This window comes from Oncorhynchus keta, chromosome 15 (genome assembly GCF_023373465.1).
Source record: "Oncorhynchus keta strain PuntledgeMale-10-30-2019 chromosome 15, Oket_V2, whole genome shotgun sequence".
Classification (NCBI taxonomy): domain Eukaryota; kingdom Metazoa; phylum Chordata; class Actinopteri; order Salmoniformes; family Salmonidae; genus Oncorhynchus; species Oncorhynchus keta.
Genome location: NC_068435.1, coordinates 21,165,490 through 21,186,566, shown reverse-complemented (window position 1 = coordinate 21,186,566; position 21,077 = coordinate 21,165,490). Strand labels below are relative to the sequence as shown.

At 43.5% G+C, this 21,077-nt stretch overlaps 1 protein-coding gene across 2 annotated transcripts in view; it reads left to right on the top strand.

Moving 5' to 3' along the window:
• Positions 1–5,479, top strand: part of LOC118370783 (enhancer of polycomb homolog 1-like) — a 48,863-nt gene extending 43,384 nt beyond the window's left edge. For both annotated transcript variants that reach the window (XM_035755926.2, XM_035755925.2), the window contains 4 exons: positions 2,532–2,656; positions 2,834–2,975; positions 3,344–3,716; positions 4,498–5,479. In XM_035755926.2, coding sequence (XP_035611819.1) covers positions 2,532–2,656; positions 2,834–2,975; positions 3,344–3,716; positions 4,498–4,570 — 713 coding nt within the window. In that variant the 3' untranslated portion in view covers positions 4,571–5,479. The remainder of the gene's footprint in view (positions 1–2,531; positions 2,657–2,833; positions 2,976–3,343; positions 3,717–4,497) is intronic.
• The last annotated feature ends 15,598 nt before the right edge of the window (positions 5,480–21,077 follow it).

Below are 21,077 nucleotides of genomic sequence, written 5' to 3'. Positions count from 1 at the left end.
TAGACCCTTTACTTAGTACTTTGTTGAAGTACCTTTGACAGTGATTACAGACTCAAGTCTTCTTGGATATGACGCTACAAGCTTGGCACAGCTGTATTTGGAGTTTCTCCCATTCTTCTCTGCAGATCGTCTAAAGCTCTGTCAGGTTGGATGGGGAGCATCGCTGCACAGCTATTTTCAGATCTCTCCAGAGATGTTAGATTGGGTTCAAGTCCGGGCTCTGGCTGGGCCACTCAAAGACATTCAGAGACTTGTCCCGAAGCCACTCCTGCATGGTCTTGGCTGTGTGCTTAGGGTCGTTGTCCTGTTGGAAGGTGAACCTTCACCCCAGTCTGAGGTCCTGAGCACTCTGGAGCAGGTTTTCATCAAGGATCTCTCTGTACTTTGCTCTGTTCAGCTTTACCTCGGTCCTGATTAGTCTCCCATTCCCTGCCTCTGAAGAACATCCCCACAGCATGATGCTGCCACCACCATGCTTCACCATAGGGATAGAATTGGCCAGGTGATGAGCGGTGCCAGGTTTCCTCCAGACATGACGCTTGGCATTCAGGCCAAAAAGTTCAATCTTGGTTTCATCAGACCATAGAATCTTGTTTCTCATGATCTGAGAGGCTGTCATGTGCCTTTTACAGAGGAGTGGCTTCTGTCTGGCCACACTACCATTTAAGGCCTGATTGGTGGAGTGCTGCAGGGATTGTTGCATGGTTGTCCTTCTGGAAGGTTCTTCCATCTCCACAGAGGAACTCTGGAGCTCTGTCAGAGTGGCCATTGGGTTCTTTACCAAGGCCCATCTCCCCTGATTGCTCAGTTTGGCAGGGCGGCCAGCTCTAGGAAGAGTCTTGGTGGTTCCAAACATCTTCCATTTAAGAATGATGGACGCCTTTCTCTTCTTGGGGACCTTCCATGCTGCATAATGTTTTTGGTACCTTTCCCTACATCTGTGCCTCGACACAATCCTGTCTTGGAGCTCTACAACTCTTTCGACCTCATGGCTTGGTTTTTGCTCTGACATGCACTGTCAACTGTGGGACCTTATATAGACAGGTGTGTGCCTTTCCAAATCATGTCCCATCAATTGAATTTAACACATGTGGACTCATATCAAATTGTAGAAACCTCTCAGATCAATGGAAACAGGATGCACCTGAGGGTTGTGTAGATTTGAGTACACTTTTTTTTTTTAATTATCCACTTTATAATAAGACTGTAACATAACAAAAAGTGGAAAAAGGTCTGAATATTTTCTAAATGCACTGTCCATAAAAATATTGTTGACTGATTATTATTTTTTTTTTGTAGGACGGACACATCAGAACAAGCTTTAGATTTGGGGGGAACGTTATTCAATGTGTTTCTATTGGCTGACACCGGTAATGCCAAATTCAATGATTCATCCAATAATTTTTTTGATACATTAAGGAGTCTTAAATTTCAAAATTAAATATAAATAATCCTTGGTATGACCATCTTAAAACAATTCCATATGTTAGTGGCTAATATTGTGTTGATTCTAAGCTTTCAATGCAACATTCCAGAAACCAAAAGGAACTGTGCAAAACTTTGCATGACATTTTGTTGTAGGCAGAACACATTGGAGTAGGATTCTATTGCACTGACAGTCATAACTCTACACAGTACTCTACACAGATCGGTGTCGTAACCAATCAAAGTTGCAGTTGGCCTATATGCAAATAGACCATTGCCATAATATATCTGTGCCATTCACTTTGAACTAGACTGTTTACAGTATGAGCAGATGCAGCTCTCGCTTTCAAAACAAGCGCATGTAGTGACTTGGGCACATTTGTTCATATCCTTTACTAGTTAGGGAGTTAAAGGCCCAGTTATAGCTCATTTGTAGTGAGCAATGGGGTAGTGATTGCTTCTTACAAGAGTACAGAACATGTACATTTCTAGACCTATGTGAAAAGTGATTTGGGTAAAGAGCTTTTTTTTGTTCTTCAACCGGCAGTGTTGTATTTTGAGACTGGCTTGAATAAGCTAAGTAGCCAAAGGGCACAGGGGTAGCATCATTTCTGATTTCTTTGAAATAATGGTGTGGGAATACTAATGCATTTTATTTTGTAAAGTGGTTTCTTGCATCAAACAACACATTTTCTGTCACCTTGTCTGAAGGACGAGTGGATAAACCGATTAATGTCGAGCCCTGCATGGTTTTTATTTCAAAAGTCTCATGGAATATAGGTCTACATTGGCTGCTAGTATAGGCTGAGTGATAGAACACCTATTTCCATGTTATGGGATGCATTCCCCATTTGTTTTTTGGTGGTAGGTCTACATTATGATCATCCACAGTAGCCTACTTGACTAATGTCTGAAACTAACTTAAAGCGGGTTCAACCTCCGTGTTCACAGTAAACGCACGCTGGAAGTTGCACAGAATTTTCACAACATTCAAGTTTGTGCTCAGCAGACCTGAAATTTGCACAGTGACAAAAAGATTGGACGGAAAATTGGTTGCACCCCATATTGAAGTGACCGGTTCTCTTTTCTCTCTCCGTTTCCTGCAGCTTTCACCGCCCAACAATACCAGCAGCATCAGGAGCAGCTGGCCTTGATGCAGAAACAGCAGCTTGAGCAGATCCAACAGCAGCAACAAGCCAACAGCGCCTCCTCCACTGCCAACAGCACACAGGTTAGCCTGCTCTCTGACCTGGGCTGTTCAGTATTGGATTACTGATCTAGGAGGGACCTGATCCTAGATCTGCACTCCTACTCTTGAGATGCATGTTACATATAGCTCCATTCTCTGTCCATCTCAGGTTGTCTCTTCAGTTTTGTGTTAATAAGTTCTTGTTGTCCTCCGCTCCAGGTTTTGGTCTCCAAGACGTTAGATTCTGCCAGTGCCCAGTTTGCTGCAACTGCCCTGGTGACCACAGACCAGCTGCTGGCCTTGAAGACTAAGGATGAGGAAGGGCCGGGGTGTGGGGTCAACGGAGTCCTTTCACCCTCAGGTAACATTGACTGCACCAAAGCGTTTGTATTAAAAGAAGAGCTTGAAAGAAAATAGAAACTCGCACATTGCTTTTGTAGGTATTACTTTGGACTTTGTAAACTGACCAATGCCATAAGGCCGGTATGTAGCCAAAGTCAATCTGGTAAGGTTAGTGTGCAAGTTTCTTTTTCTTTCAACATATCATCAAATAATTCCCACTCACCTGCAACAAGTAATCTCAGACGTGCAAGTGCTTTTCCAATTAAACGCAGAGCTTTCACAGAAGCAAACAAAAGGTTGGAACTGATCAAAGGGGATACTGCTTGTATAGCTTCAGCGAGAACCATGCAGACTTAATGATTTGTGTTCTGTTCTCCCTTCCAACAGGTGTCTACAAGGGCTTGAACCTCACTAGCACAGCATCACTGTCGCCTGCTGCCCCCACCTCCACCCCTAGCCCTCTGACCACCACTACCCCCTCCTCCCCCTTCCTCTTGCCCAGCACTTTCAACAACGGCACCCCCCACACCAATGCTGCCAAGTCCACCGCCACTCAGGTCCTGATGGGGAACAACAACAATCTCCGTCTGAGCATGTCCTCACATGGGGGTCCTGCTGGGGGGGCCCTCACCAAGCGCCACATACCCCGGACACTAAGCCACGCCCACGTCGCTGTGTCGTCATCTGCCTTAAAGCTGTCCGCTAACTGTCAAATGCCCAAGGTCTCCACAAACACTCCGTCAATGGACATTGTGCCAAGGTGAGAGGGGGGGAGGGAATGGATGTGTTTGCCTGTCACAAATGGCACCCTAATCCCTTCATAGTGCACTATTGACCAGGGCTCTGATAGAGCTGTAGTATACTATACAATGTCTGCCATGAGAGGTGACTGTATAGTTCCCCTAAGGAAAAGCACCTTTAGTAAATCTGCATTCTCTGTGAGAGCTTCCCATGTCTGGAATACACTGCCATCAGACACACATAACTGAACCACATATCACACTTTCACAAAATGCTTGAAGACATGGCTAAAGGTCAATCAGATTTGTGAACATGGTCCCTAGCTGTGTGTTGCCGCTTTCCATGTTGTCTGTAGCTTGTGAGGTATGGAAACACTTTGTTGCTTTTATGAATTTTGTCTTGCTGCTTTTTGTTCTATGTTGCTCTGTCTGTATGCTATGTATTGCTTGTCCTATGTTGCTATGTCTATGGTGCTATTGTCTATATTGTAATTGTTTTTAATAACCTGCCCAGGGACTGCGGTTGAAAATTAGCCGGCTGGCTAAAACCGGCACTTTTACTGAAACGTTGATTAATGTGCACTGTCCCTGTAAAAATAAAATAAAAAAACTAAACTACAGAGGGAATAGAGTCAATTTGGGACACAGTGTAGAGAAATGGACCATTACTCAGTGTTCAGATCACCGTGGCTTAAACTGCTGCTTCAAGAATATTACCTACCGGTCCATTTGAGTCAATAATGAATGTAGATACTGTTGAGCAGTCTTTGATTTGTTCATATTTTCTCCACCTGCATCCAGGGAAAATCAGGATCAAGACAAGCCAGCACTAAACAGCATATCGGACAACACAGTGGCCATGGAGGTCACGTAGCCTCCGAACACAGGCAGGACTAAGGGCTCAGCCGGGAACTCATTTAGGTGCTATGCATCGTAGAGTTGTGAATGCAAGGAAGGGGCAGTGGTATGCGCACACACAGCATGCAACACTGTCTCCATGGCAACTGTTGGGACTTAATTGCAATGCTTGTCTTTTTCTTTTTTTTTTTTTTTACTGTTAAGAAATATCAACGTCTGTAAATTATGAATATGGCAATTGTATGTACAGTAGTGCATATTTGTAATACCCTACCACCCTTGTATATAACATTACTTGAATACAGAAATTGTTCATTTGTGATGTTTTGCACTTGGGATTAAACATTTTCAAAAGACAAACTGCAAGTGGTGTGAGGAGTTATACAACAGTGTCGTCACGTCAGTGCATGGTGTGGAACCTGCTGTTATCTATTTATTGTGCAGTGTTTAGGGGGGAAAAAATCTGTTTTGTTTTTGTTTTAATTGTTATTTTTTTGTAAACTCTTCCCTCATTGCTTCCCGTGCTGTAGTCGATGTGTTTAGGTAGCTATGAACTTCTCTGTATTTTGTGTATTGTGAACATAACCAGGCGGTCCTCTCACAGATTCCTGGTTGTTGGTTCATTGTATCATGGAAACAAATGGTGACATGCATTCATACAGAGTTGGTGGCTGTGGATTTAAGGCATCAGTTTGTCAGTCGGTGGGTAATCGGTTGCTTAAGAACTTCCATTTTTAATTGTTTTTGAGACAAGTAACAAAATGAGGATGAAGTTTCTTCTCAGAAGTCACTGCTGTCTGACTTATCTAAGCACTAGTTTGTTTGGGTTAATGCTGCTTTTATGATTTAGCTCTGGTTTGTTGTCGGATTACCTGTGTTTAAGATGCCTTCCCCAATTACTTTGAATGTTTTTATATTTTTGTAACCCCCCTGTTTTTGATGATTGTATGCTCCTTAATGAAACTTCATTATTTTGTTACTTGTTGATGAAATATAAGGGAGACTAATGCAGTAACTGTTTGACTACATGTATCATTCCAGTTTATACATAAGGAAAAATGTATAAAAATGTCTTTGCTTTTAGAATAATTCTCCTGAAGGCTGCCAGGCCGAGGTAAACAACACGTATCGGGTGCCTTCCTCTTGGAAATACAAGCTCTCTTCTGTGAAGAATACGGTACTTAGCAAGGCTACTGGTTAGTTTTTGTACCACAATCTGAATGCTCATTCCAATGGCATCAATCGATCCATGAGGTTTTTCCTTTGAGACCCTCTAAATGAATGAGAAAATCCTCCTGAATTGTCACAAATAAAACCCAGGGCATTGTTTGGACCAGCATGTCTTGTTTTTTGTCTTAAATTCACATTGTCCCATGTGTTCATGGTAGGGTGAAGTTACCCTAGACGCTGATCTTGGTTTAGTTTTGCATTCCCCCCACTAATGGTTTGGATTGGGGGAGAGGAAGCTGATGCTAGATCTGTACCTAGGGGAACCCTCACTCCAGATCCTAGGAGATGCAGGGTTGTATTCATTTTGCAACCGAAAACAATGTCTCATTGGACAAGTTCTGGTGTTTTGGTCGGTTTTCTTCTGTTTGCTATTCAAGTGCGACCCTGAGTTTAGTCGTGATGGGTTAATCTAAACTACAGTTTAATAGAGATTTGTTGGAACTGGTGATGACATACCAAATGGCAACCCTATCTAGTAAACAATGTCTTACCAGGCCTCAAGCCGACTAGGTGAAAAATATGTGCCCTTGAGCAAGGCACCTAACCCTAATTGCTCCCGTAAGTCACTGGGTAAGAGCATCTGCTAAATGACAAACCATTTTTCCCAAACTTGATCCTGGGGACCCAAAGGGCTGCACATTTTGTTTTTCCCCTAGGACTACACAACTGATTCAAATCAACGCTTGAGATCATGAATTGAATCATGTCTAGTGTTATGGCAAAAAAAAACGGAAGTGCAGCCTTTGGGGTCCCCAGGACAGAGTTTGGTATACGCTGGATTAAAATGTAATGGGGCTCGGCTCTGGTCAGAAGTGGTGCAGTGTCTAAAACATTAGGAACATCTTCCTAATATGGAGTTGCACCCCCTTTTGCTCTCAGAACAGCTTTGATTTGTCGGGCATAGACTCTACAAGGTGTCAAACGTTCCACAGGGATGATGGCCCATGTTGACGCTAATGCTTCCCACAGTTGTGTCAAGTGGGCTGGATGTTCATTGGGTGGTGGACTTTATTTAATTTGGCAAGTCAGTTAAGAGAGAATTCTTATTTACAATGACTGCCTGCAGGACTGGGATTAAAAACACAAATCAAGACAACACAATACTACATAGAGAGAGACCTAAGACGACAACCTAACAAGCAGCAGCACAAAACATGGTACAAACATTACTGGGCACAGACAACTGCACAAAGGACAAGAAGGTAGAGACAATACATCACACAAAGCAGCCACAACTGTCAGTAATTGAGTCATTTACTATTGCGACCTGGCCAAGATAAAGCAAAGCAGTGTGACAACACAGAGTAACACATGGAATAAACACATAGTCAATAATACAATAGAGAAAGTCTATATACAGTGTTTACAAATGAGGTAGGATAAGGGGAGTGATGCAGTAAGTAGGCCATAGTGGCAAAATTATTACAGTATAGCATTAAACACTGGGGTGATAGATGTGCAGAAGATGAGTGTGCAAGTAGCGGTACTGGGGTGCAAAGGAGCAAAATAATTAACAATATGGGGATGAGGTAGTTGGGTGTGCTTTTACAGATTGGCTGTGTACAGGTACAGTGATCGGTAAGCTGCTCTGACAGCTGATGCTTAAAGTTAGATAGGGAGATGTGATTTTTGCAATTCGTTCCAGTTATTGGCAGCAGAGAACTGTAAGGAAAGGCGGTCAAAGGAAGTGTTGGCTTTGGGGATGACCAGTGAAATATACCTGCTGGTGTGCGTGCTATGGGTGGGATTTGTTATGGTGACCAAGGCGGGGCTTTACCTAGCAAAGACTTATAGGTGACCTGGAGCCAGTGGGTTTGGCAACGAATATGTAGTGAGGGCCAGCCAACGAGAGCATACAGGTCGCAGTGGTGGGTAGTATATGGGGCTTTGGTGACAAAAGGGATGGCACTGTGATAGACTGCATCCAATTTGCTGAGTACAGTGTTGGAGGCTATTTTGTAAATTACATAGCCGAAGTCAAGGATCGGTAGGGTAGTCAGTTTTACGAGGGTATGGCAACATGAGTGAAGGAGACTTTGATGCAAAATAGGAAGCCGATTCTAGATTTCATTTTGGATTGGAGATGCTAAATGTGAGTCTGGAAGGAGAGTGTACAATCTAACCAGACTCCTAGGTATTTGTAGTTGTCCACATATTCTAGCTCAGAACCGTCCAGGGTAGTGATGCTAGTCGGGCGGGAGGGTGCGGGCAGCAATCGGTTGAAGAGCATGCACTTCGTTTTACTTGCATTTAAAAGCAGTTGGAGGTCTCAGAAGGGAGTGTTGTATGGCATTGAAGCTTGTTTGGTGTTTTGTTAGCACAGTGTCCAAAGAAGGGCCCGATTTATACAGAATGGTGTTTGCGTAGAGGTGGATCAGAGAATCACCAGCAGCAAGAGCGACATCATTGATATATACAGAGAAAAGAGTAGTTGAAGCCTCGAGTCTAGTTATGACGCTTCAAGCTTGGCATACCTGTATTTGGGGAGATCTTCTCAAACTATGCCAGGTTGGATGGGGAGCGTCGCTGCACAGCTATTTTCAAGTCTCTACAGAGATGTTCGATTGGGTTCAAGTCTGGGCTCTTGCTGGGCCACTCAAGGACATTCAGAGGCTTGTCCTGAAGCCACTCCTGCGTTGTCTTGGCTGTGTGCTTAGGGTCATTGTCCTGTAGGAAGGTGAACCTTCTCCCCAGTCTGAGGTCTTGAGCGCTCTGGAGCAGGTTTTCATCAAGGATCTCTCTGTACTTTGCTCCGTTCATCTTTGCCTCGATCCTAACTAGTCACCCAGTCCCTGCCACTGAAAAACATCTGCTGCGACCACCATGCTTCACCGTAGGGATCCTATTGGCCAGGTGCCTCGTTTCCTCCAGATGTGACGCTTGGCATTCAGGCCAAGGAGTTCCATTTTGGTTTCATCACACGTTAAATGCCGTTTTGGCAAACTCCAAGCGGGCTGTCATGCCTTTTACTGAAGAGTGTCTTCTTTCTGGCCACTCTACCATAAAGGCCTGATTGGTGGAGTGCTACAGAGATGGGTGTCCTTCTGGAAGGATCTCCCATCTCCACAGAGGAACTCTGGAGCTCTGTCAGAGAGACCATCGGGTTCTTGGTCACTTCCCTGACCAAGGGCCTTCTCCCATGATTGCGCAGATTGGCCTGGTGGCCAGCTCTAGGAAGAGTCTTGGTGGTTCCAAACTTCTTGAATTTATGAATGATGGAGGCCACTGTGTTCTTGGGGACCTTCAATGCTGCAGAATGTTTTTGGTACCCATCCCCAGATATGTGCATCGACACAATCCTGTCCCTGAGCTCTATGGACAATTCCTTTGACCTCAATGGCTTGGTTTTTGCTCTGGTGGACTCCTATTAAGTTGTAAAAACATCAAGGATGATCAATGGAAACAGGATGCACCTGAGGTAAATTGAGTCTCATAGCAAAGGGTCTGAATACTTACATAAATAAGGTATTTACATTTTTTATAAATTTGCTAAAATGCCTACAAAACAGTTTTTGCTTTGTCATTACGCGGTAATATGTGTAGATTGATGAGGGAAAAATGTATTCAATCCATTTTAGAATAAGGCTGTAACAAAGTGAAGGGGTCTGAATACTTTCTGAATATACTGTACCACATGTGCACACTACATAAACACATGTACACAAAACCAAAGCCTGTGAGCTGAGGTAACAGACACTTATGGTCTCCAAGAGGTCTAGAGGTCTTCACAGATCCATCTACACTCGAATACCCAAGACTATCCAGGATTTGAGATGGTCCGGATCCAGAATTCTAAATAATGTCATGGGTCTGGGTCAGACCTGATTGTCTCAGGTATGTCATTTTAACTGACTTGTCCAGAAGGACCGGTACAAATCCGAACCAGGCTGCTGTTGTTAGGCGCACGCACGCACGCACGCACGCACACACATGCACGTCAGAAGTTTACATATCAAATGTCAATCACATTTATTTATAAAGCCCTTCTTACATAAGCTGGTGTCACATTGTGCTGTACAGAAACCCAGCCACGTTTCATCTTCAATGCCCTTGCTGGTGGACGGAGGCTTTCACTCAAAATCTCACGATACATGGCCCCATTCACTCTTTCCTTTACACGGATCAGTCGTCCTGGTACCTTTGCAGAAAAACAGCCCCAAAGCATGATGTTTCCACCCCCATGCTTCACAGTAGGTATGGTGTTCTTTGGATGCAACTCAGCATTCTTTGTCCTCCAAACACGACGAGTTGAGTTTTTACCAAAAAGCTCTATTTTGGTTTCATCTGACCATATGACATTCTCCCAATCTTCTTCTGGATCATCCAAATGCTCTCTAGCAAACTTGCTTGTTTGTAGGTGACCAAATACTTATTTTCCACCATAATTTGCAAATATATTCATTAAAAATCCTACAATGTGATTTTCTGGATTTTTTTTTCTCATTTTGTCTGTCATAGTTGAAGTGTACCTATGATGAAGGCCTCTCTCATCTTTTTAAGTGGGAGAACTTGCACAATTGGTGGCTGACTAAATACTTTTTTGCCCCACTGTACCTACCACTCCTGCGGTCTCGAGAAAGTTGAAAACAGCAGGTCTGGGACTGGTAGAACGTCCGGTGAACAGGTCAGGGTTCCATAGCCGCAGGCAGAACAGTTGAAACATACACCTTAGCCAAATACATTTAAACTCAGTTTTTCACAATTCCTGACATTTAATCAAAGTAAGTATTCCCTGTCTTAGGTCAGTTAGGTTCACCACTTTATTTTAAGAAAGTGCAATGTCAGAATATTAGTAGAGAGAATTATTTATTCCAGCTTTTATTTCTTTCATCACATTCCCAGTGGGTCAGAAGTTTACATACACCCAACTAGTATTTGGTAGCATTGCTTTTAAATTGTTTAACTTGGGTCAAACGTTTTGGGAAGCCTTCCACAAGCTTCCTACAATAAGTTGGGTGAATGTTGGCCCTTCCTTCTGACAGAGCTGGTGTAACTGAGTCAGGTTTGTAGGCCTCCTTGCTCACACATGCTTTTTTCAGTTCTGCCCACAAATTTGCGACAGGATTGAGGTCAGGGCTTTGTGATGGCCACTCCAATACCTTGACTTTGTTGTCCTTAAGCCATTTTTCCACAACTTTGGAAGCATGCTTGAGGTCATTGTCCATTCGGAAGACCAATTTGCGACCAAGCTTCAACTTCCTGACTGATGTCTTGAGATGTGGCTTCAATATATCCACATAATTCTCCTCCTCATTTTGCCATCTATTTTGTGAAGTGCACCAGTCCCTACTGCAGCAAAGCACACCCACAACATGATGCTGCCACCCCCGTGCTTCACGGTTGGGATGGTGTTCTTCGGCTTGCAAGCCTCCCCCTTTCCCCGCAACATAACGATGGTCATTATGACAAACAGTTCTATTTTTGTTTCATTTCCCCAAAAAGTACGATCTTCGTCCCCATTTTAATTTTTTTATTTCACCTTTATTTAACCAGGTAGGCTAGTTGAGAACAAGTTCTCATTTGCAACTGCGACCTGGCCAAGATAAAGCATAGCAGTGTGAACAGACAACACAGAGTTACACATGGAGTAAACAATTAACAAGTCAATAACACAGTAGAAAAAAAGGGGAGTCTATATACATTGTGTGCAAAAGGCATGAGGTAGGCGAATAATTACAATTTTGCAGATTAACACTGGAGTGATAAATGATCAGATGGTCATGTACAGGTAGAGATATTGGTCTGCAAAAGAGCAGAAAAGTAAATAAATAAAAACAGTATGGGGATGAGGTAGGTAAAAATGGGTGGGCTATTTACCGATAGACTATGTACAGCTGCAGCGATCGGTTAGCTGCTCAGATAGCAGATGTTTGAAGTTGGTGAGGGAGATAAAAGTCTCCAACTTCAGCGATTTTTGCAATTCGTTCCAGTCACAGGCAGCAGAGAACTGGAACGAAAGGCGGCCAAATGAGGTGTTGGCTTTCGGGATGATCAGTGAGATACACCTGCTGGAGCGCATGCTATGGACGGGTGTTGCCATCGTGACCAGTGAACTGAGATAAGGTGGAGCTTTACCTAGCATGGACTTGTAGATGACCTGGAGCCAGTGGGTCTGGCGACAAATATGTAGCGAGGGCCAGCCGACTAGAGCATACAAGTCGCAGTGGTGGGTGGTATAAGGTGCTTTAGTGACAAAACGGATGGCACTGTGATAAACTGCATCCAGTTTGCTGAGTAGAGTGTTGGAAGCAATTTTGTACATGACATCGCCGAAGTCGAGGATCGGTAGGATAGTCAGTTTTACTAGGGTAAGTTTGGCGGCGTGAGTGAAGGAGGCTTCGTTGCGGAATAGAAAGCCGACTCTTGATTTGATTTTCGATTGGAGATGTTTGATATGAGTCTGGAAGGAGAGTTTACAGTCTAGCCAGACACCTAGGTACTTATAGATGTCCACATATTCAAGGTTGGAACCATCCAGGGTGGTGATGCTAGTCGGGCGTGCGGGTGCAGGCAGCAAACAGTTGAAAAGCATGCATTTGGTTTTACTAGCGTTTAAGAGCAGTTGGAGGCCACGGAAGGAGTGTTGTATGGCATTGAAGCTCGTTTGGAGGTTAGATAGCACAGTGTCCAAGGACGCCCGCAGCCACATCATTGATATATACAGAAAAAAGAGTCGGCCCGAGGATTGAACCCTGTGGCACCCCCATAGAGACTGCCAGAGGACGGGACAGCATGCCCTCCGATTTGACACACTGAACTCTGTCTGCAAAGTAATTGGTGAACCAGGCAAGGCAGTCATCCAAAAAACCGAGGCTACTGAGTCTGCCGATAAGAATATGGTGATTGACAGAGTCGAAAGTCTTGGCAAGGTCGATGAAGACGGCTGCACAGTACTGTCTTTTATCGATGGCGGTTATGATATCGTTTAGTACCTTGATCGTGGCTGAGGTGCACCTGTGACCGGCTCGGAAACCAGATTGCACAGCGGAGAAGGTACGGTGGGATTCGAGATGGTCAGTGACCTGTTTGTTGACTTGGCTTTCGAAGACCTTAGTTAGGCAGGGCAGGATGGATATAGGCCTGTAACTGTTTGGGTCCAGGGTGTCTCCCCCTTTGAAGAGGGGGATGACTGCGGCAGCTTTCCAATCCTTGGGGATCTCAGACGATATGAAAGAGAGGTTGAACAGGCTGGTAATAGGGGTTGCGACAATGGCGGCGGATAGTTTCAGAAACAGAGGGTCCAGATTGTCAAGCCTAGCTGATTTGTACGTGTCCAGGTTTTGCAGCTCTTTCAGAACATCTGCTATCTGGATTTGGGTAAAGGAGAACCTGGAGAGGCTTGGGCGAGTAGCTGCGGGGGGCGGAGCTGTTGGCCGAAGTTGGAGTAGCCAGGCGGAAGGCATGGCCAGCCGTTGAGAAATGCTTGTTGAAGTTTTCGATAATCATGGATTTATCGGTGGTGACCGTGTTACCTAGCCTCAGTGCAGTGGGCAGTTGCAAACCGTAGTCTGGCTTTTTAATGGCGGTTTTGGAGCAGTGGCTTCTTCCTTGCTGAGCGGCCTCTCAGGTTATGTCGATATAGGACTCTTTTTACTGTGGATATGGATTCTTTTGTACCTGTTTCCTCCAGCATCTTCACAGGGTCCTTTGCTGTTTTTCTGGGATTAGTTTGCACTTTTCGAACTATAGCACATTCATCTCTAGGAGACAGAACGCATCTCCTTCCTGAGCAGTATGACGGCTGCGTGGTCTCATGGTGTTTATACTTGCATACTATTGTTTGTACAGATGAACGTGATACCTTCAGGCATTGGAAATTACTCCAAGGATGAACCAGACTTGTGGAGGTCTACAAATTTTTTTTCGGAAATCTTGGCTGATTTCTTTAGATTTTTCCATGATGTCAAGCAGAGGCACTGAGTTTGAAGGTAGGCCTTGAAATACATCCACAGGTACACCTCCAATTGACTCATATGATGTCAATTAGCCTATCAGAAGCTTCTACAGCCATGACATAATTTTCTGGAATTTTCCAAGATGTTTAAAGGCACAGTCAACTTAGTGTATTGTAACGACCCTGGGTTTATAAGCGCGGAAAACGACTGCCGCACGAGCATGCTTTTGCGGCACAGTCGATAGCGCACCGGACCTCGGGCTAGAAGGTCGAGGGTCCGAGACCTGCTCCCTGCTGTTTCATTACAGTATGTAAACATCTGACCCCATGGAATTGTGATACAGTGAATTATAAATGAAATAATCTGTCTGTAAACAATTTTTGGGAAAATGACTTGTGTCATGCACAAAGTAGATGCCCTAACTATAGTTGTTAACCTCTCTAGGGTAGGTGAGACGCTAACGTCCCACCAGGTCAACATCCAGTGACACTGCATAGTGCTAACATTCTAAATACACCATTTGCTATAGTAAACATTCTTGTAAATACATGTATCTTACATCATTTAAAAGATGAACGTCTTATTAATCCAGCCGTTGTGTCAGATTTCAAAAAGGCTTTACTGAGAAAGCAAGCCATACCATTTTCTGAGGACAGCTCCCCGCACACACAAGTATTACTAGCATTTTCCAACCAAGCATTAGCGTCACGGAAGTCAGAAATAACAATAAAATAAATTGCTTACCTTTGAAGATCTTCCTCTGGTGGCAATGCCAAGTGTCCTAACTACACAGTGAATGTTTGTTTTGTTTGATAACATCCATTTTTATAGCCTAACACAAAACATTTGTAAACCGCTTGCGTTGTGATTTCCGTCTCATTCAACTTTGGACGAAGCATTCGTGGTAATTACACACACTAAACAAAAGTTTATCCAGTCATGGTTAGTTTCATTGCAATCCTCTGGTTGTTACCGGGACGTATTGACCGAAACAAACCGATTTGAAGACGCCAATCAATGACCTCATTGCGCACCAATGGTAGGACCGGTCTATAGTTGATTGACTGTATTTTCGCCCAATGACCACTGATCATCTTGAAATCGAGCTTGGAAGATCGCCAATGAGCTGAGGTAAACGGCAATATGTAATGGTTATACGTTCGAAGACCAGCCTTTGTCGTAAACTCTGGCGTAAAAGAGGGTCATTCGCCATTGCAAATTCTACTTGACAGAGTAGATCAGGAAAGCTAAAACAAAGTCTAGGTATACAGATTTAACCCAAATTATAGAGAAAGCGAGAGAGTAAATAGTTACCCTTGTTATTTATTTATTTAGTGTGTGTTAAATGCTATATGTATTTTGTATATAGTTATTTCCTTCAAAATGTACCACTACCAATTCGGCCACATTTGGTTACAATTGTGTGGGACACCTGGGTGACTTCATGCTCAATGTCATGTACCTCGCTCATCTTTGAAGTTATCTGTCTAAAACTTTGCTCAGCTATTGATGCCATCTTATTTTCTTCATTAAAATGATCCCCAGCATCCTATCTGTATGTTTGGCTGTTCTTAGTCATTTGAAAGATGATGCAGCAACAATAAAAAACAGAAAACGTATGTTTATTTCCTTGTATTTTCTTCTACCAGATCTATGGTGTTATATTCTCCTACATTCAATTCACATTTCCACAAAATTGAGTGTTTCCTTTCAAATGATACCAAGAACATGCATATCCTTGCTTCTGGGCCTGAGCTACAGGCAGTTAGACTAGGGTATGTCTTTAGGCGGAAATTGAGAAGGGGGGGTACCCCAAAGAAGTTAACAAAAATGTGTGGCGTGGTTGAAAAACAAGTTTTAATGACTCCAACCTAAGTGCATGTAAACTTCTGACTTCAACTGTATAAAGAGAGACATGTTATTTATGCTGATGCTCATGCGTTTCACGAGAGTGGGGCAAGTAGCTTGTCATCAAAGTGGCAACAGGCTCAGTGTGTGGCAAAAGTTAGGAGATATCTAATCAATGGAATATGGAATTAAAATTATTGAATTACAAGTATACGTTACAATGACCAAGAGCCAACAGGTAGGCTGCCAGTTAGCTAATATTTTGAAAGGAGTTGTTGTTTCTGTGTAGGTGGAGAAAGCACATGCCTCGATTAGCCTAGCTAGCTTCTCCTGGTTTGATGCAGTCGAGACAGCTACAAGTAATCATATTGATGATAAATAACCTAGCTATGGCAGCCATAGAGCACCACCTAACGGTCAAACAGGGAAATAGTTCCAATAGTTTTTCCACCATACATTTTTTACATAGGGGATTTTAGAAACAATTTAAGGGCCGTTTCCTGTCAGCTTAACCTGGCGTGACGTTTTGATAAGTGTACATCTCTCAAGGACAAGATTACTATTATCAATATACAGTGGGGCAAAAAAGTATTTAGTCAGCCACCAATTGTGCAAGTTCTCCCACTTAAAAAGATGAGAGGCCTGTAATTTTCATCATAGGTACACTTCAACTATGACAGACAAAATTAGATTTTTTTTCACCAGAAAATCACATTGTAGGATTTTTAATGAATTTATTTGCAAATTATGGTGGAAAATAAGTATTTGGTCAATAACAAAAGTTTCTCAATACTTTGTTATATAACCTTTGTTGGCAATAACAGAGGTCAAACGTTTTCTGTAAGTCTTCACAAGGTTCACACACTGTTGCTGGTATTTTGGCCCATTCATCCATGCAGATCTCCTCTAGAGCAGTGATGTTTTGGGGCTGTTGCTGGGCAACACGGACTTTCAACTCCCTCCAAAGATTTTCTATGGGGTTGAGATCTGGAGACTGGCTAGGCCACTCCAGGACCTTGAAATGCTTCTTACGAAGCCACTCCCGGACGGTGTGTTTGGGATCATTGTCATGCTGAAAGACCCAGCCACGTTTCATCTTCAATGCCCTTGCCCCAGCTCTCTGCAGGTCATTCACTAGGTCCCCCCGTGTGGTTCTGGGATTTTTGCTCACCGTTCTTGTGATCATTTAGACCCCACGGGTGAGATCTTGCGTGGAGCCCCAGATCGAGGGAGATTATCAGTGGTCTTGTATGTCTTCCATTTCCTAATAATTGCTCCCACAGTTGATTTCTTCAAACCAAGCTGCTTACCTATTGCACTGAATAGTCTTCCCAGCCTGGTGCAGGTCTACAATTTTGTTTCTGGTGTCCTTTGACAGCTCTTTGTTCTTGGCCATAGTGGAGTTTGGAGTGTGACTGTGAGGTTGTGGACAGGTGTCTTCTATACTGATAACAAGTTCAAACAGGTGCCATTAATACAGGTAACGAGTGGAGGACAGAGGAGCCTCTTAAAGAATAAGTGAGAGCTAGAAATCTTGCTTGTTTGTAGGTGACCAAATACTTATTTTCCACCATAATTTGCAAATAAATTCATTAAAAATCCTACAATGTGATTTTCTGGATTTTTTTTCTCATTTTTGTCTGTCATAGTTGAAGTGTACCTATGATAAAAATTACAGGCCTCTCATCTTTTTAAGTGGGAGAACTTGCACAATTGGTGGCTGACAATACTTTTTTGCCCCACTGTATTCGCCTGTATTTACCCCCGAAAATGAAACGCTAATTAGCTGCTAATGTGGCTATCATAAAGAACTACAACACGTCATGATCTGGAAGAAACCGATAAGAACCTGTGGATTAACTGTTGGCTACATTTCTTTAAAATTCTGTGAACTGTCTTGTGCAAGTTTTAATTTGACACAAACCTGTTGCTGTCAGCTACAGATGACGTGCAGGGATTTGTAGTGTTGCATGATGTCTACTTTGATGCTAATGTGCATCTTCAATTCAGAGTAAATAGAGCCAAATATATCACCATGTCCGAGAGATTTACATGATTATCAAAACGGCACACCAGGGTAGCCTACACGAAACACAGCCCTTATGTGAAATGTTTCCATAAAATCCCCTTGGACCGCTAGGTTTTATGACACCTCTACTGCATCCAACAAGTATGCTTCATTTTTGAAGAACCACGTAAATGGCAGCATCAATTTAGGTTTGAAGTATCAAGGTGTCTCTTTCGGGTTTGAAGCATTTGCTTTTTCAACTGCATTTTTGACGACCCTCTCACTCTGTCTGCCGTATTCTGTTATTTCCTTATTAGGATGCTGGTGGGCGGAGTTGGGAGGGTCGTCAGCTACATGGGAAACACCTGGGCCCGGTGTCTCCCAGGATAAATACACCACTTCCCCATTCATGGAGGAGACTCTCTCCATACAGACACCTTTTGTAGATTGTGTTGTGGTTCTTGGTGGCCGTTTGTTTGCTTGCTTTGGCACCTTTCATCACCCTGCATTATCACATTCATACATGCAAAACACTCACTTACACTACTGATTACTGATTACACACACCATTGTATATTATACTTAGTTGCTTTAGTTAATAAATACATATTTTGCTACTCCTTATCTCCCCGTTGTCTCCCTTTGTTACGGGCTTTGAGCCGGTTCGTGACAAGTGGGGCTCATCCGGGATATTTGAACTATTGGTTTGGGAGACTGTGAAGGTACGTGTTTGGTTTGCATATTTTGTTTGAGTTTGATAGGCCCAGTATTGGTTGCCTTTGTTGTTAGGTTTGTGTGCTGTGTTGGAGAGAGTATAGTGGTTAGTTTCCAGGCCCTGCCTAGCCTGAACTCTTGTTCTACTTTCTGTTGGGACGTCAGTCTGAGGTGAGTAATCTGCTGTGTACCTCGGTGGGAGATTTGGGTAGGGTAGTGGACCTTGCTACCCGGAGCTGTAGCCTTTTTCCCCTGATAGGTTTAGCAATGTGTTTCAATTTTTGGAATATGTTGGGCATGGTTAATGTTTGTTATTTTTGTGTGGTGTCTGTGGACTGAGCAGTTGTCTCGGGGGCACATCCGTGGCTTGGTGGAATTTGCCAGCATGCTGGGGAGTTCTATTTCCTTGCCAGCGGGCTACAGTGCGTAAATTCCCACCGCAAATCTGCACGAAGACTAGGGTTGAGTTATTGTAGGTTTTGGGGAAGCTCCATATCTCATCTCTCTTCTGTGGTGCTCAGGGTGATTGTCAATTCTCGGGTTGTAGTCTGGTGTGCTCAGCAGAAGGGAAGAGCGAGATTTTTTTTTGTGTGTGATTATGGCGTCTTATGTAGATAAGTTCATTCGCTCTCCATCAGAGGAATTGTTAGATTTAGGTACTAAAGAACAGCTGTTGAAGGTTGCGGAACACTACAAGGTTGAGATTAGTGATAAACGTCTAAAGAATTCTATTAGGTTGATATTGAAGGCCAATCTGATGGAGAGTGGTATTCTTGAAGTTACCACTGGGCCAGCCTCTGCTGAGGATTTGTCGTCTCCCCATAACGTTACAATGGCCATTCCATCGGTTAGTCCTAGTAGCCTTCTTTTTGAACAGCAGAAAGAACTGCTTTTGTTACAGCTGGAGCATGATCGTGAGGAGAGAGCATGATCGGCAGCATGATTGTGAGAAGCTAGAGCATGATCGTGAGAAGCTAGAGCATGATCGTGTAAAATATGAAAAGGAATTGGCATTTAAACAAGATATGGAGTGTACTAAAATCAAGTTGCAACAAGAACGTATAGAGTTGGTTAGGGAAGGAAAGATCTCAGGGGAGAGTTTGTTTTGGGAAGGTGACCCAGATTTACCTAGGGGTAGTTCTGCTTTTGGTCGTGCCCCAGAGACATTTTATATTGTTGGGAATTTACGGTTATTGCCTCGGTTTAATGAAAGGGACCCCGAGACATTCTTTTCGTTGTTTGAGTGGGTTTCTGACGCTAGGAGTTGGCCTGATTCTGACCGCACTTTAATGTTGCAGTGTGTGCTGACTGGTAAAGCGCAGGAAGCATATTCAGCTCTTAGTGTACACGACAGTGCCAGTTATGATAAAGTTAAAACAGCTGTGTTACAGATTTATGAATTGGTCCCTGAGGCTTACCGCCAACGATTTAGAACTTTAAAAGGGATGATAACCAGACTCATGTTGAGTTTGCGCGACAGTTATCTTTACAGTTTAATTTCTGGTGTTCCGCCTCTGCAGTTGTAACTTTCAAGGGCTGTGTGATCTGATTGTTAGAGCAATTTAAGGACACAATTCCTGATCGTATTGCCACGTATATTAATGAACAGAAAGTAAAGAATGTTGCTGAAGCTGCGGTTTTGGCGGACGAGTATGTGTTGACTCACAAAAGTGTCTTTGCAGAACCCCGTATTCGGAAAGAGTGGGGGCGTTCGGATAGATTTGGGCTTCGCTCACCGAGATACTTTGGTTCTCGGGCAGAATTCTATTCAACTAGGGTTGAACCTGACTCTCATGGTAAAGCTGACTTTGGGCAGGAGTGTCACTACTGTCAAGGTTCAGGTCACTGGAAAACGAATGTCCACTTCTCAGGTCAAAGGGTGCTTACGCTAAATCTAAGCCAACTGCGTTAGCTGCACCTGTTCCACATCAGTTCATTCATGACTCATTTCCTCAGGCCCAGGAGAATGTGAAAGTCCATATTGATCCAGACTATTTACCTTTCATTACAGAAGGTTTTGTGTATGTTAGGAAGTAAAGACCTGGTGCCAGTGAAGATCCTGAGAGACACAGGTGCCTCTGAATCATTTGTGTTGGAGTCTGTGTTACCCTTTTCTGCTGAGACTGATTCGGGGAATAGTGTTCTAATTAGGGGAATAGGTTTGAACACTGTCAGTTCCATTGCATAAACTGATGTTGGATTGTGGGCTGGTGAAGGGTGAAGTTGTTGTGGGTGTGCGTCCTTCGTTGCCTATTGAGGGTATCGATGTTATCCTTGGGAATAACTTGGCTGGTGAGCGTGTATGGCCTGTCGTGTTTCCACTAAGCCGTCATTTGTTGGGATTCCTGATGAGAGTGTACAGAGTTTCCCAGAGGTGTTCTCTGCGTGTGCAGTGACACGTTCTATGAGCCGTGGCGAACTGGTCACTGCGCCGACTAATGATAATAATACAAAGTATGTCACTGTTTTCCCTGTTATCCCGTTATCTGTAACCCGCTCAGATCTAATCAATGCGCAACGGGATGACCCCACGTTGGAAGAGTTGCGTGATCAAATTGTGCCTATAGAACAGTTGGGAGATGTCGCCCATGGCTATTTTCTCCAAGAGGATGTCCTGATGAGAAAGTGGTTGTCTCATGATAGTGTTTTTCTGGGGAGGCAATTAGTCAGGTTGTTGTACCAGTTAAGCTTCGTGAGTTGGTGTTGGAAACTTCTCACAGCGACGTTGCTGGACATATGGGGGTGAGGAAACCCTACAATCGCATATTAAGACATTTCTTTTGGCCTAGATTAAAGAGGGATGTTTCTGATTTTATCAACTTGTCACA